Raw genomic sequence first — 16,385 nt, 5'->3', positions numbered from 1 at the left:
TCTTTTCTGTGGTGCCTGGAGGCCCATCCAAGGTGAACGTGTCCAGATGTCTCTAAGCGTGTGTCCACCCTAGGCACAGGTGATTTCCTGGCACGCATGGAAGCTTCTAGAAGCTTATGCCCACACAGCTCTCCTTTTTAGCCTCCTCCTTCCCAGGTGTGTCAGTCTGCCACTCACCATGACAGCCATTCCTGGCCCCTGCTGGCTTATAGCCAGGACCTGGGTCTTTGCGTGCTTGTGGCACAAGCTGTCTGGGAAGCTGCACAGACCAGTGACTGATGGGAGTCCAGGAGACAAGGGGAAGCCGCACAGCCCTCCTCCAGACAGCGGTCCAGCCAGGACACCCACTCTGCAGCTGAGAACAAGGTCTGTCACTCAGCCCCGGCCCAGGGACTTGCCTGCACCGCCCGTCACCGCGTGGCAGCTGATCTGAGGTGTGTGGGGTGGGGTGGGGGGTGGCAGGTCTAAGTTGGGAGCTCTGCGGCTGCACAGCGTGCCTCCCTCACCATGCCTCCCCTGCTTTGGACAACAGTCCTGAGACCTGCAGAGGTCACCCACTCATCAGTTGTTTCTACCAGCGGCAGGGGGCGGGGGGGCGGAACCCAAACCCTCCGTGTCCCGCCTCTGCCGCTGTCAGTTCTTGAGCACCTCCCACTGACCAGTGTCCTGTGCTGTGAGCGCTCCTGAGCAGCCCTGGTGCCATCTGGTGGAGAAGAATATTTAGAAATCAAGATCTGAGCGCATACTTTCCTAAAGATAAAAATACGACATGCTTTTGTAGGAACTTAAAATTTGCAAACTGTGCTAGTATTTTTTGTTAGGATTGCTGTGGATTCTGCGAGATCTCTGGTTACGTTACAGAAGTCTCGAGTGGGCCGCCCTCTCTCTCCCCACGACATACTGTCGGCTTGGCTTGTAGCAGAAGCATGAGGTTTGAGAGGGACACAGTCACTGCAGTTTCTATTAGAAGAAATGATGGCACTTCACTTTTTGTTGGCGAATTCTGTATCCGTGTCTGACCAGCTGCCAAGATAGAAGATTGCTATCTCCTGTACAATCCCAGTCTAACAGCTGGTCCCCGGGAGGTAGGGTAGCCCCTTCCAGGTGGTTCTCCAGAGGGAAAGGGTCCCCTTTATCCAGTTGCTTCTCTGTCCCCCAGAAAGGAGTCAGCAAGAGACAGTCGTGGGCCACATTTGGCCCCTGCCTCTTTCATACGGCGTGGAAGCCACAAATGGGCTCACATTTGCAAGTAGTTTTTAAAAAAAGATCAAGAGTATTTTATAGCTTATGAAATTCAATGAGACTGAAATTTGTGTCCCATGTCAGGTTTATTGGGACAGTTCCCACTAGAGGCAGGGCTGAGCGGTGGCAGAGGCTGTGCCCATGAAGCCCGAAGTGCTCCCAGCTGGCCCCTCCCAGGGCCCATTGGCTAAGCCCAGCCCTCAAGTGTGTTGTTCTTGTTCTCGGGCTAGAAGCTGGCTTGGCACCATGGTTCTTTCACAGCCAAAGGAGGGAGAAAGAGGCAGCGAAGGAGACAGTCCTTCTAGAATGGGACTCAGAAGATGACACATCACCCTACTCATGCCCCGTGGACCTAACCTCAGCTAGCCGAAGCTGGACGTCAGAGCTGCCGTGGGATGCCGGCTGGCACTGGAGGGAAGGGGGCACTGGTGCCCGGAGCAGCGCAGGCTGGCCCACTCGGTGAGTTCTGCAAGGCCACGCGTGTCCTCCCCGGGGTGGGAGTGGAATCCCTGTCCCAGGACGGATGGTTCAAAGCACAGTGACCAGGGTGCCTGGCTGGCTCAGTCAGTAAAGCATGTGCCTCTTGATCTCAGGGCTGTGAGCTCAAGTCCCATGCTGGGGTCGGAGCGTTCTTTAAAAAATAATTTTTGGGGGGCATCTGGGTGGCTCAGTGGGTTAAAGCCTCTTTGGCTCAGGTCACAATTCCAGGGAACTGGGATCGAGCCCCATGTCGGGCTCTCTGCTAGGCAGGGAGCCTGCTTCCCTTCCTCTCTCTGCCTACTTGTGATCTCTGTCAAATAAATAGATAAAATCTTTAAAATAAATAATTTCTTAAAAGTACAGAATAACCAACTAATGGAGCAGCTACAACCATTTACAGCAAGTTGGCTTGGGGTGAAGTTGCCAAAAAGGACAGAGACATCATTTAGGTACCTGGGCTCCGAAACTCCAGCTAAAACTGAACAGCATAAAACGCCAAGGATTTTTATTTCTGTCGTTTAATTTTTGTGTAATTTTTCTGGAGTCCTGGGGAACCGTGTGGATCATACCACTCAGTTCAAAACATTTTCAGTACCGGTTTCGGCCTGGAAATCGTTCTTGACCTGGTTCTTCTCTTCATCCCAAACCCCGATTCCACGCGCTTCCCATCGACAGTCATTCACGCGTGTGCGACTGCGAGCCCATTCCCCTGGAGCCTGTGTGGGGGTGTGGGGGTGGCAGGTCATGAAAACGGATACAAGGATTTAGTTTCATGAAGTCTCATTCCATTTTTTGAAATTCTTCCTTATGCTTTATCAGACGAGCTACATGCAGATACAGGCTCCGTGCCGCACCGCTGAACAGCGAGCACCCCACGGCTTCACCTGCGTTTCGCTCGCCTCTTCCCGGACCTAGACGGTCCCGCATTTCGTGCTGACAGCATTGCTCTGTGCACACGTCTACGTGTGTACAGAATGTCTCTGGGACACAAAAGCACATCAGCAGTACCACTCCACAAGGCACACACATGAATTTTTAAAAAGGTATCTCCAGGTCAGTTTACCCATTTCCACACTGATGGTACACGCCGCTGTCATTAGTGTAAGGGGTACTTCACTGGTTCACAAATGTATTTCTGGTGACAGAGGAGTCTAAGCACTGCCCTTTCTTGCTACTTTGCTGGATATCCATCCTCACGTATTTTTTAAAAAATATTTTATTTATTTATTTGGCAGAGATCACAAGTAGGCAGAGAGGCAGGCAGAGAGAGGGGGAAGCAGGCTCCCTGCTGAGCAGAGAGCCCGATGCGGGGCTCGATCCCAGGACCCTGAGATCATGACCTGAGCCGAAGGCAGAGGCTTAACCCACTGAGCTACCCAGGCGCCCCTCCTCATATATTCTAATTATTGGTCTTTAAGTTAAATAATTTTGCTTTATAGACAGATTTTTCTGTACCTTTGCATTTGGAATCACAAAAGCCCCCTTTAATCTCATCCTTAATTTGGAAAAGATTTTTTTATTCTTTATAAACATCTATTTTTATCTCCAGGGGTACAGGTCTGTGAATCGCCAGGTTTACACACTTCCCAGCATGGATAAGTTTTTAATTCATAATTTTCTTCCCATCCTACGTTAAGAACCCCAGGATACGGGTAGGATGTCTGTGGTGTTCTGCTCTCAGTGTTTCACTTTCTACATACATCTTCTCGTTTCTCTCGGTCTGGCGCCCCAGGCCAACCACTCCTCTCCTCACACTGCCCACTGACTGGTTTTATGGCTGGGTTCCCGCCCCGTCCCCTACCTTGGAGTAACCGTTCCCGCTTCATATAACCAATATACCTTTCTGTAAGGATGTCTTGTAAGACAATTCTGAAATCTGGGTTTCTACATCCCATTAAGGTTGCCAGTTGTGGAGACGTCTGGTGCTCTTAGTGACTCCTTCTGTGTTGGTTTTTCCCAGCATGAATTTCACATGAATTCTGCAAATCAAGGACAGTACGGGGAGCAGCGGAAGGCACTACTAATCCCTAGTTCCTACTCCTCAGGATGCCTTCCGCAGACCCATGTACAAGAGAAAGCCCTCCCCCGGCTAGGAGGAACCCCCTTCCTGATGGACCCTCTCCTCTCGGCATGTTAATCCACCACTGAAGGGTCTGCCTCCATCCAGAAACCCGTGTCTACTTACTGTAGGAACTTGGCCGTGGCGTGAGAAGAGGCCGCTCCGGGCAGGGAGCCCCCCGCCCCCCTCAGATGGATGGAGCCTCCGCCTGCTGTTGCATGAAGACGCCGTGCTGGGCCAGAAGGTGCTGGGGACACGACCGTGCAGGGCAGGAGAGTGGAGGAGATTCCAAGCCCCAGGTTCCCCAGCAGCTGCCTCTCCAGTGGCTCTGGCTGCTCACACCACCCCCAGCAGCCCCCCACTGCAGCCCCCCGCCCCACAAGCTGCTCTTTTATGGCAGCCCGAGGGTTGGGCTCTGTCCGTTGGGCTGGAGTCAGCAGCCCATGCAAGGTCATCAGTTTGGCAAGAATCCTAGGCCTTAAGTTCAGGGAAGGGAAAAGCGATTTATCTGTGATGTAGTTATCTCCGTGATGAGAAGGAAAAGGACTTCGCTTGTTCTATTTGCAGGCACTCTAAAGTGGGTCATTCTTGGGGCTGTAGTCGTGGCGGTTGGGGGGGAGGGGGCGCTGGTGGCACAGCATGGCCAGGCACATGGCCACAGAAGAGTAGCTCTGGGGTCTCTGAGAAGATGGGGTCCTGGTGCTGGCAGTCTTTGATTTGACCTATCTGAAGCTGCTTCACTGACTCGACAGAAAAATCTGTGGGAATCTCACGTGTCCACTGGCCAGGAAGGGTCTTCCTTCCCCTCAGCCCTGGAAAACGTCTCTCAGAGTTCATGAGGTCCCTGTGTGTGAGGCACACGGACTCCCGCTCTGCCCCAGTCCACGTGTGGTCCTCGCCAGGGGATGGATGCAGATGTCCCTCTAGTGCTCTGCCTCAGAGACTCAGGCCTGTGTATCTTACACGCTTGCCAGGAACAGTTAGAAATTTTTTGAACACTGTATTCCATCAAATTTAAGACAAACCATTATTTTAAGTGCCTCTAGGGAAGAAGAAAAACAGGGTCATTAAAGCAGCAGCAGCCACTGAGCCCGCACAGAGATGTGACACGAAAACACTGACACATTCGCCGTGATGAATAAACCTCGTTACTACGTCGTCAGGGATGCAGCTCGGGACCAGCTCTGTGCACCAGGCCCTTGCGTGCATGGCTCCGTGAGGAAGAATGTGTTACACCACGTTCACTTTTTAAATATTTTACTTAAAATGCATACTGTGTATTTAAGCTATGAGGAAGCTCTGTGCACCAGGCTCTTGAGTGCATGGCTCCGTGAGGAAGAATGTGTTACACCACGTCCACTTTTTAAATATTTTACTTAAAATGCATACTGTGTATTTAAGCTATGAGGACAAACTGGGAAATCTTTGTAGATATTTCAACAAATATACCATGAATATATTTTCCTACACCAATGTACACGATCTACCAGCCTTTCCATCCCAGTTATGTAGCAAACGCACAGTGTGCTAAAGAATATGTGCTGAGCAACAAAAACCGGTGTCACAAATGATCCCAACACATGAAAAATATGGCATTTCACCTCCATGTGCAGGGCTGGCATTCACATACAGGCTATCGGGCTGACCACTGGAAAGCAAAGGTCCTTACCGCCACACCATATACTGTGAACCAGCAGCGGAGTGATAATCTGTGAATAACATAAATCAACCTAAACAAGATTTAATGTCATGCATTGTAAAAAGGAAGGCGTATCTGACATCATTATTGGGCTCTAAGGGTTCTTCTGTCAATGATGTAACCATTTGAGGAAACATACACATTTAATTGTTTGAAGTTGGTTTGTAGTGCTCAAACTATTTACATCAAAATTTACAGAAAATAAGACCAATCTCTATCCGTACTTCTAAACTGGTGATTTACCTCAAGTCCTTCTCAACTGCATAATTCCTACAAAGGTACAGCTTTGTGTCTTCAGCCGTCCCTAACACAGCAGCCTAAACCAACTGGCTCCAAAGTAAATTTCGTCTACAACCGAAGCAGCAGTCCAGGGGCCGAGGAGCCGCGCGGCTGGGCAGGTCAGGGCTCTGCCATGACCGGGTCCCCAAATCTCCCCGTCCTTCTGCTTTGCCACACTTAGACTCTAATTCTGTGCTGAAGGGCACAGCCGGGCATCACACGCAGCAAAGGCAACGGTCCACAACAGATGCTTCACCCTGCATGGTTCTTTCCTGGAATCTTCAAGGGAACCTTTTCCAGAAATAACCTGTCAGATATCTCCTCTGTTTATCTGCACAGAGCTGGGTCCTTCGACCATTCTAAACCAATTGCTGGCAGTGAGAAAGGGATTATCATTATTAGTTGAAACTAGTCAGGAACTCCCCCCCATTCCACGAGGAGAAATGGAGCCCCAAATTCTGCTAGCGAACAGTAATGAGTGACCAGGGTCACTCAGCATCGTCTGCCACAAACCCATAGGAAGAGGTCGTTCAGAAGGAATAGAGCACGATATTTAAAAATACTATCCTATCAAATAAAAATACAGAAAATTCCTAAGTTACATAGTATATATGTTCTCCACACTTATGTCAGCATCCAAATAAAACAGATGGAAAAAACTGATACAAATGGAAATACCTTAAGTACTTAAATATTTAAAGTAAATATAATTATAGAGTACAATGAATACTACAGGTGCTTCATACTACTGGAAATGTCTGGCATTAACAACTTAAAGTTATCTATGCACTTCTCTATTGTTATGTGTGAATTTCTAACTCTTGCTGACTCAGATACAGCTGAACACGTTATAAAAAACACTGGCTTCTTTACAGAAGACTCTGTTCGTTAACAGCGATAAAAAACATTAAAAAATGCCAGGCAAGTGTACGAGAAGCAGTGTACTTGAGACTATCAGATGTCAGCATGGTGACCGTTTCAGGGTATTGGGATACGAACACGGTGGAGCTTAAAATGGATAATATTACTGCATCTTCCGAATTATTCTAATAAGGATACAGTGGCTTTCCAAACAGGATTCAAACTGAACATACACTTCCTGTAATGCAGCACCCTAAAAAGCAAGCACAGAGACTGAAAACCCCTCAGAAACCTAAGCCCTACATGCCCAGGAGCCGCTCCCGTGTGAGTGTGAGGTTGCTATGCTGTGGTCCGGATCGCTGTCGCCGCTTTCACAGCTTCTATTTACACAAGTATCTTTATCGTCTGTATTTTTGTTTTCAAGAAGCTTGATACTACGTCAGAAACGTAACATTTAATACGGATAATTTCCAAAGGAGTAGGTTTCCCGCCTTCTTTAAAACGGAGAGATTTTTTCCCTTGGTATGAATTCCCTGATGTGTAAAACAGTCTGAGTCCACGGTGAAATGCATACTCGTTCTGAATGCTTACGAACGTTGATCCCTATAGAGTCTGGAATCCGACAAGTGCTGTGGTCTTGTTACAGTTGTGGTTCCTACCCTGTGAACTTTCAGGCCTCGAGTCTGACTAACACAAAGCCTTGAGCACAACACCCGTGTGAGCGCTGACGCACGTCAGCAGGCATCTCCCACTCACCACACAGAAAGGTTCTCCGACTTCAGAGAAGCCTCCCCACGTCCAGAACACTCACATTCCCTCTCCTGTGAATCCTCTGATGGCTATTGAAGGCTGATTTGTGGTAGAATTTCTTCCCACACTCGTTACATTCGTAGGGCTTCTCTCCGGAGTGAGTCCTGTAGTGAACAGTGAGGTAGGACATCCGAGAGAAGGCTTTTCCACATTCGTTACATTCAAAGGGCTTCTCTCCCGAATGGATCCGGTGGTGGATGGTGAGATAGGACATCTGAGAGAAGAACTTCCCACACTCGTAACACTCGTAGGCTTTCTCTCCTGTATGTGTCCTCTGATGTCTATTAAGGGCTGAATTCTGGCAAAAGGTTTTCCCACACTCGTTACATTCATAGGGCTTCTCTCCTGAATGAATTCGATGGTGTATGGTGAGGTATGACATCTGAGAGAAGAACTTTCCACATATGTAACATTCGTAGGGCTTCTCTCCTTTATGTATCCTCCGATGTCGGCAAAGGGCTGAGTTCTGGTAAAAGGTCTTTCCGCACTCGTTACATTCATAGGGTTTCACTCCTGAATGGGTTCTGTGGTGTATAGTGAGGTACGACAGCTGAGAGAAGAGTTTTCCACACTCGGTACATTCGTACGGTTTCTCTCCGGTGTGCACTCGCTGATGTCTCATGAGGGCCGAGTTCAGGTAGAAGGTTTTCCCACACTCGTTACACTCATAGGGCTTCTCTCCTGAATGCGTCCTGTAGTGTACAGTGAGATAGGACAACCGCGAGAAGAATTTCCCGCATTCGTTACATTCGTAGGGCTTCTCTCCAGTGTGGGTCCTCTGATGCGTGGTGAGTGTAGACTTGCGGCAGAAGCACTTCCCACACTCGTTACACTTGTAGAGTTTCACGCCCGTGTGGATTTTCTGATGGTCATTAAGTGCGGACTTCTGGGAGAAGGTTTTTCCACAGTCGTGACAAACGTAGGGTCTCTCTCCTGAATGCGTTCTCTGGTGTTGTGTGAGGTGTGTCTTCTGGCAGAAGGATTTCCCACAGTAACTACATTCATAGGGCTTCTCTCCTGAGTGAGTTCTCTGATGCTGAATGAGGTGTAACTTCTGGTAGAAGGTTTTCCCACATTCGTTACATTCGTAGGGCTTCTCCCCGGTGTGTGTGCGCTGATGGACAGTGAGGGTTCCCTTCTGGCAGAAGGATTTCCCACACTGATTACATTCATAAGGTTTCTCTCCTGTGTGAGTCCTCTGATGGATGATGAACTTTGACTTCTTACAGAAGGATTTCCCGCATGCGTTGCATTCATAGGGCTTCAGCTCCATGTGAGACCTCTCGTGTACGCGGAGGTTGGACATTTGCAGAAAGGCTATTTCAGATTCATTCCACTTATAGGGCTTCTCCTCCATGTGATTAACAAAAACTGTATCCTTCTGAAAGGCTTTCTGGCATTCAATATATTGAAAGGGTTTCTCCAAAATATTAATGTTATGATAAATACTTTCTTCATTTAGACTATAAGCGTCCCCATTTTGATTAAATTCGTAAGACTCATCTCCCGGATGAATTTTCTCAAGTTTAATCTGGGGAAGTGGTTTCCCACATGCACTACATTCATCAGGCTTCATTCTTGCATAGCTGCCATCACTACTAATATATTCTGAAATAGATTTCAAACTCTTTTCACACGAGTCACATTTATAGGACATTTTTCTTGAAGGAATGGGATTTGTTTCCGCATTAGAAGTCTTACCAAGAACATTACCTCTCTCTTCAATCAGGGTTTTGTTGTTGGATACGGCTTGTCTTGAATATTTGCTTTCATTTTCCTGGACTCTCTTTCCCAGAACGTCAGCTTTCCAGACTTCTCCTAAAAAAAAGGCAAAATAAACAAAGTTTTGTATCTCTTCCCATGTAAGTTATGGAAGACGGCTTACATGCAAGCGTTTCATTTTAGCATAGATGCTAGCTGCATGGATAGATGAAAATAATTCCCAGTGTGCTTCTTTCCTGTACAGTTATGGTTTGAAATAAACACATACAAGCGTGCATGCGCGCGCGCACACACACACACTGACACACCTCTGAGGTGAGGAAAGGGGAAAAACACAAGCACCTTTGATCTTTGCTACTTTATAAGATTTTGTTCCAACTAGGCATAGATGGTAAGATGTAAAAACACAGAGCAATGATGGGAAGACAAGGGACACTGGATGAACAGATGGGCAGCTGATAGGCAGACATGGACGGATTCACACCAGATGGGGTGAATGAAGGGCCCCAAGGAGCAGAGCCAGGTGAGGAAGGGTGGACAGGCCCCCCAGAGGCATCAGGTGCAGGGGAGGGGACCGGCACTTTGCACCACGCCACTGCACAGCAAGCGGGAGAGACGGTCGGTCTCGGGCACCATCTCCTTTCACTGAGATTCTTGTGGCAGCACTCTAACCAGCCCAGATCCTTCCAAACCATTCTGCCCAGATTCTGCACAGCAGGGTCAAATCCACTTGCACCCAAACCTTCTTCTGTTTGGAGGAGCACCTGTGAGGCCAGGGTTCCCATTCCCGGTGGTTCTGTGTCATGTGTTAGGAGAGCCCCAGGAGCTCATGTCCAACATGAAGGATAAAACAGACCAGAGCGTGCCAGCCCTTCTGAAGTGTAGGATTTCATAAACCCTATGTGATGTTAGGATTTAACCTGAACTCAGTCGAACCACGGAACTCTGTTTCCATTTGGACAATACAGCAGGCGCTCTGGCTGGGTGACCTGGGGGAGTCCTTACGTCGCCCTTAGCTCACGATGACCCCCAGGTGAGGCGTAGACAATGGTACCTACATTCTAGGGTCTTTATAGGTGACATAAACTCATGAAGTGCTCAGACCAACATCTGGCACAAGACACATGTAACACAGCAACTAGTTTTCCCATTTTCAGTCTCCTGGCGATTTCCTTAATGGAGTCTTGCCTCTGACATAGCGTGGTCACTGCATTCTGAGAACATACTTCACCACTCCTGAGTTTCATCTGGTTTCACTTTCATTTATAAACCTTAAAAATCAGATTTCCCAAGCTGCTCATTATTTTTAATTATCTTACAAGTTTTTAGATGAACCAGATGACTGTGGTTGCTGTCATCCACATCAAATGAAACTATGCTGACCTTGTCCTCCCAAAACTACAGCTCCCCTGAGTCCGCTGTCAAGACAGGACAGATAAAATGCGGGAAACATCTGACCAAAAATACTGCTCACCTAGATTCACGGTATGATTCCAAACTGGGATTATACTGATCTACAAATACTTTCTGCTCCAGGAAAACCAAGCTCTTTGTTGGGCAAAGTGTGTCACCTGATATACACGAGGGGGGCTGGGTGTGGAGGAAGAGGCCAGCACTCGGCGCTACTCTGCTTTGCAGCAAGCTGGGAGACACGGAGTCCCATGTCGGGCGCCAGGGGCTGCTTCTGAGATCGCTGGGGTGCCAGCAACGCCCAGCAAATGTTCAAACCCAAGTCTCCGCTATTACTGCTTCATATAGTTCACCTGACCTCCAACCCCGACCTACTCAAAACCTCAGGGAGTCTCTGTTTTCTCAAAACAAAACCAAAACCAAAAACTGCTTAAATCCTTTCTCACTTCAATCAGCTCCATTTCCCCTGAAAGCTGAAAATAATTACCACCCCCACCACCAACAATGACTTTAGCACACTGGTTCAGCCATGCACTGGACCATCAATGGTCCACGTGAACGTGGAGTTCTAAATTATATCATGCAATACTCCTTTCTTAACCAAATCCTGTCTCTTAGAAAGTACGACTCTATTCCCTGTTTCCTTTGAGCCCCTGAACAAAATCCGAGGTTTGCTCTTCATCTGAATCCTGTGGGTATGCTTCAGGCACCCGCGGTATAAATGGGGATGTGACCCAGGCCATGCGTAGTCAGAACCGCTTACGGATTATTTCTCAACAGATGGACAAGAAAGTTCTGTCACTGACCTGGCTCCTCAGATACTCGGGTGCACACTACATGGTACATACCAAGGCAAGAGAGAACACACTACACACTGATTTGGGGAAGAAAAGAAGCTCAAGGGCGCCTGGGTGGCTCAGTGGGTTAAGCCTCTCGGCCTTCGGCTCAGGTCACCATCTCAGGGTCCTGGGACTGAGCCCCACATTGGGCTCTCTGCTCAGTGGGGAGCCTGCTTCTCCTTCTCCCTCTGCCCCTCCCCACTGCTCATGCGCTCTCTCACACAAATAAATAAATAAAATCTTAAAAGAAAGAAAAAAGCACAAACAAAATATATATCCTACCAAATAACAGATTACTTGATCAAACCTAACTTTTTTCAAGGTGTGGCCATGAGGCAGAGTCCCTCTGAGAGAAGGAGCAGACGGAGATAATGGTAAGAGCCAGAAGGAAAAACTTCAAGGAGGGGTTGGGAAAACTGAGCCCGGACGGGAAGAACGTGTCATTGGACAGAGCAGGCCCCTCTGAAGTGAAGCGACAGGGACAATAACCACACTAACAGAAGACACTTAGGTGTGAGGACCCCGTGGAGTGAAACATTCATTTCCCAAGCAGCACAGGGAAGAGGAGGAATTCGCACCCCTTTGGGAAGCAGCAGGGGCTCACCAAAGGCTCCTCCTGGGCGACCAGTGATAAGATCGACTGGAAACATCGAGGAACTCGTCGTGCAGGTGCAAGGGGGTGCGGGACGGCCACCACAGGAGAGGCTGGACAGGAGGACAGGGATGGTAAAGCAGAAACAAACAGGCCAACGGCCCTAAGGACAGAGGCAGGAGGAGACCTGGGAGGAACTCAGGAGCCAGAACACACCACAGGTGGAAGCAGACCCGTTGGGGGCATCTTCTGGAAGGTGGAGGGAACGGAACTCACTCCCGTGCACCACACGCACTGAGCGCCTGACGGGACAGGATGCTGGTCAAGCACTGGGACAGAACAGGGAGTGAGAGACAAGATGGACACGGGTGTCCGGGGCAGGCAGGAGACCAGACACCGCTGTCGCCAGACGTAAGAAGTGCCAGACTGCGGGAAGGACGAGCAGCACCGGCCACAGGTGAACCGAACACACCGGCTCAGGCACAGGTGAGGGTTTGGAATCTGACCTCAGAGAAGGGGGACGTGAAACCGGGGTCAGAAACCAGTCTGAGCCATTTCACAGAAAAGAGGAAGAAAAAAGGTGGCAAGAACCGAAGAGTCACATCAGTCCCTTCTCGACAACAGGCTTATGAAGGCCTAAGAACGAAAGAACCCAGGGATGGAAACGCCCTGGGAGCGAGCAAGACGCCAAGGCTGGGGGAAGAAGGAAGTGACTGGGCAGGGGCTCTGGGAAGAGGCAAGCATGGCAATGTTCTGCAAACACAGGTTCTCGTGGGGGAAGGAAGAAGGCGCTGGGAGAGGGACTCGGGGAGCTGGAGCACACAGGTGACTGTCTGTAGTCACATCTACACGTTCGGGACCATTAACAATTCCCGGGAAAAACACTTCCAAGTTACCAGGCTCCGCACTGCCTGCACTAACACACCTGGGTAACTCTGTGGTAGGAATTCTCCTTCTACTATCCATGGCTCTTCTCCTTGCTCCAACTTGATGATAACTTCCGGTTTGATAATGTGACAGCCTGTTAACAGAAACGAAAGAGAACTTGAGCCTGACTGCTGGGCTGCTGGGTCTCTGTCATCCGAAGACAGTGCTGCCTCACGACCAGCACCACAATGAGGACCTTTCACTGGGGAGGTGAAGACCAAAATGCCCTGCCTGCTGCCCAAAACAGACCACTCACGTTTGTCCCGTTAAACTCCAAGTTAGAGTCGGTAACATTTGAGGGAAATCCCATGTATCTTAGCAATCGAGAAAGCGGGCTCTCCTCACCCACGGAAACGAGATGGCTGTAGTTCTCCAGCATCACATCCCGGTACGTGGTCTTCTGCTCGGGCTCCAGCTGCTGCCACTCCTCCTGGGTGAAGTCCACGGCCACGTCCCTGAATGACACTGACCCCTGCAATGGCACCGGATCGGAACTGGATGAGGTGAAGGCGGACGAGGACAAGAGCTTACCAAGCTCACTGGTCAAGTTATCTATGAACATTGTATACCTTCCTTATTGTGGAAAGAAAATAAACATAGCAAAAATATGCCAGGATGAGTTCATTTAGCATACATAAAAAAAGAAAATAGTGTCTTGCACTATGAGCTAGAAACAATCCTGGCTGCTGGGGACACAGACCAGCAGACACAGCTGCCGCCCTGAGGAAAACAGCACTGAGGAACACTCCCACTGATGCAGGATGAACTTTGCTCCTTTTTGCTTCCAGAACATTACCAATGTTGGTTCTCCTCTCACCTCTCCCACTGCTCCTTCTATCTCCTTTGCTGGCTCCCCTGTTCTCCAAGCCATCCTCAAGTTAGAGGGCCCGGGGCTCTGTTTTTGGTCCCTTACTCTGCTGTCTGCACCCTGCTGTGATCCCACCGGACCGCCTGGCTTTAATTCCCACCTACACGTCAGCATGTCCAAACCAGCCACCCCGACTTCTCTCCTAATTTCAGACACGTCCCAGACCCAAACTCAACAGCCTGAAATTCCACCGCTATCTCTATTCATACCTGTTCCTACTACAGCTTACAGAAGCGATACTGGCCACAACTGCCAACACCACAAGCAAGTCTAGCAACGGACAGCCCAATCGTGTGCTTTACTGCAGGGTAAGCCTACCCAGGTCTGACAGAGCTGCCACATGAATTGTCAGTAACGATGGGCTTTGACCGTCTCTAATTCCCACTGGAGATTTCAGAATCCCCTTCCTCCCACCCACATTCCAGGAAGCGGGAGCAAGGTCCTGCAGAGGGGCACACAGCTCAGAACAGACCCAGAGACTGCCCAAACTAGACTTTAAAACATTGATCTTCTGAATCAACTGTCCACTCAAATACACCAGTCATTACAACAGTCCCGCTGTATCGCAACCTCTAAAATAAAGGTAAGAGTGGTGCCTATCACATCACATAATACCAGCATCAAATGGGCTAATCCATGGAAAAGCACTTAGCCAAGTCCTTGGAACATAATACACACTTCTCAATGACACCTACATATTACTGATACCTGTCCCTTACCCACTCTTTCCAAATAAGGACAGAAAGTAGTAAGACAGAAGTTTAAGCAACTAAAGGTAATGCAGCTGTCAAGTTTATGCAATTACCAAGGAAGGATTATAAAAATGTCCCCGTGTTAAGAAAAAGGCCCTGGAGGGAGAGGAAGCAAGATGGTGGAGAAGCAGGAGACTGAAATATCATCAGGTCCCAGTTCAGCTCGATAGTTATCAAACAGTTCTGAACACCTACAAACTCAACAGTAAATAGAAGAGAAGAGCCGCAATTCTAGGAACAGAAAATCGACCACTTTCTGGGAGGCAGGACGTGCAGAAAAGTGAATCCAAAGCGATGGGGAAATAGACTGCGGGGGGAGGGGGCAGCTCCCAGCAAGCGAGAGCACAGCGGAGCACAATATCAGAACTTTGAGAAGTCTGCACCACCGAGGGATATTACTCCAGAGGCTAAGCAGGGCTGGAGCTCTTGCGGGGATAGTGTGGTCTCAGGACCCACAGGGTTGCAGAAAGACCAGGGGTGTCTGAGGATGGCAGAGCTACCAGGTATCAGAGCGGGGAAGCTGGCTGCAGAGATGGAGCTAAGCAGTGAGCTCTCAGTCGGGCTTACTGTAAACTGTGATCCAACACACAGTCGGACCACTACTCTTCGAGAAGGGACCCCACAAGTGGTAGATCAGGAAGACACCCTCCTTCTTCCTCCAGGAGAAGTGGCGCAGAAGTGCATAGCAGGAATCTGCTGGGTTTGGAGATTCCAAAGACCCCGTTTGGAGATAGAAATGCTCAAGATAAAAATGCTCAGTCATGGGCCAGGTGAGCTCAGAGTGTGGCCAGAGACCAGGGAGATGGGAGGGATTGACTGCTTTTCTCTGAGGATGCAATGAGGAGTGGGGCTCCGAGCTCCCAGCAACTATGGGGCTGGAGATTGGGAGGCCACCATCTTCACTCCCGTCCTCCAAAGTGGTATGGAAAGTGTTCAGGGAACAAAGGCTACCAAGAGTGAATCCAAGCAGATTATGTAGCCCAGCCCCTGGCAAGGGAGGTGCCATTCTGCCTCGGGCAAAGACATTTGAGAATGACAGCAACAGGCCTGCCCCCAGAAGATCAGCAGGGATATCCAGCCAAGACCAAGCTCACCAATCAAGAATTGAGGAACTGGGGGCACCTAGGTGGCTCAGAGGGTTAAAGTTTCTGCCTTCAGCTCAGGTCATGATCTCAGGGTACTGGGATTGAGCCCCCTATTAGGCTCTCTGCTCAGCAGAGAGCCTGCTTTCTCTGCTTCCCCCTCTCTCTCTACCTGACTCTGCCTGCTTGTGATCTCTCTCTGTCAAATAAATAAATAAAATCTTAAAAAAAAAAAAAAAAAGAATTGCAGAAGTGGGTGCCTGGGTGTCTCAGTGGATTAAAGCCTCTGGCTTCAGCTCAGGTCATGATCTCAGGGTCCTGGAATCAAGACCCACATCAGGCTCTCTGCTCAGCAGGGAGACTGCTTCCCTATACCCTGCCTGCCTCTCTGCCTACTGTGATCTCTGTCAAATAAATAAAGATCTTAAAGAAAAAAAAAAAAAAAGAAGAACGAACGAACTGTGGAACTCCAAATCTAGGGGAAAGCAACACATAGAATTCATGGCTTTTTCCCCATGATCCATTAGTCTTTCAAAGTTAAATTTTCTTAATTTTATTTTTTTCTTATTCTATTTTTAAAGTTTTTCCTCTTTCCTATTTAATGGTTTTTAACTATTTTATCTTACCAATACCTTTTGAAGAAATCTTTTCAAATTTTCATTGTGAGGGTCATATTTTATCTCTTCATTGTATTTAACCTTATTTTTTAATATACATATAGGGTTTGTTTTCTTTTTCTTTAAAATTTTGGGATACAATTTCT

General features: G+C 48.6%; 1 protein-coding gene and 1 long non-coding RNA gene across 3 annotated transcripts in view; one reads left to right on the top strand and one right to left on the bottom strand.

The window, feature by feature from the left end:
* The first annotated feature begins 710 nt into the window (after positions 1 to 710).
* LOC309854763 lies at positions 711 to 2,916 on the top strand. Its single transcript, XR_014306415.1, has 2 exons — positions 711 to 1,701; positions 2,542 to 2,916. It is a non-coding gene; the product is annotated as an uncharacterized lncRNA (long non-coding RNA).
* A 2,105-nt stretch (positions 2,917 to 5,021) lies between these two features.
* ZNF12 (zinc finger protein 12) overlaps positions 5,022 to 16,385 on the bottom strand; it is a 34,629-nt gene continuing 23,265 nt past the window's right edge. Inside the window, exons 3-5 of one of the 2 annotated variants that reach the window (XM_082714224.1) lie at positions 13,266 to 13,392; positions 12,919 to 13,014; positions 5,022 to 9,248 (exon numbers count right to left, since the gene is read on the bottom strand). In XM_082714224.1, coding sequence (XP_082570350.1) covers positions 7,399 to 9,248; positions 12,919 to 13,014; positions 13,266 to 13,392 — 2,073 coding nt within the window. In that variant the 3' untranslated portion in view covers positions 5,022 to 7,398. The remainder of the gene's footprint in view (positions 9,249 to 12,918; positions 13,015 to 13,265; positions 13,393 to 16,385) is intronic. The other variant, XM_082714225.1, reaches the window with a different exon arrangement.

The sequence above is a fragment of the Mustela nivalis genome (genome assembly GCF_964662115.1).
Source record: "Mustela nivalis genome assembly, chromosome: 19".
Lineage (NCBI taxonomy): Eukaryota > Metazoa > Chordata > Mammalia > Carnivora > Mustelidae > Mustela > Mustela nivalis.
Note: the sequence above shows the minus strand (reverse complement) of the source record. Positions and strands in the feature narration are given on the sequence as shown.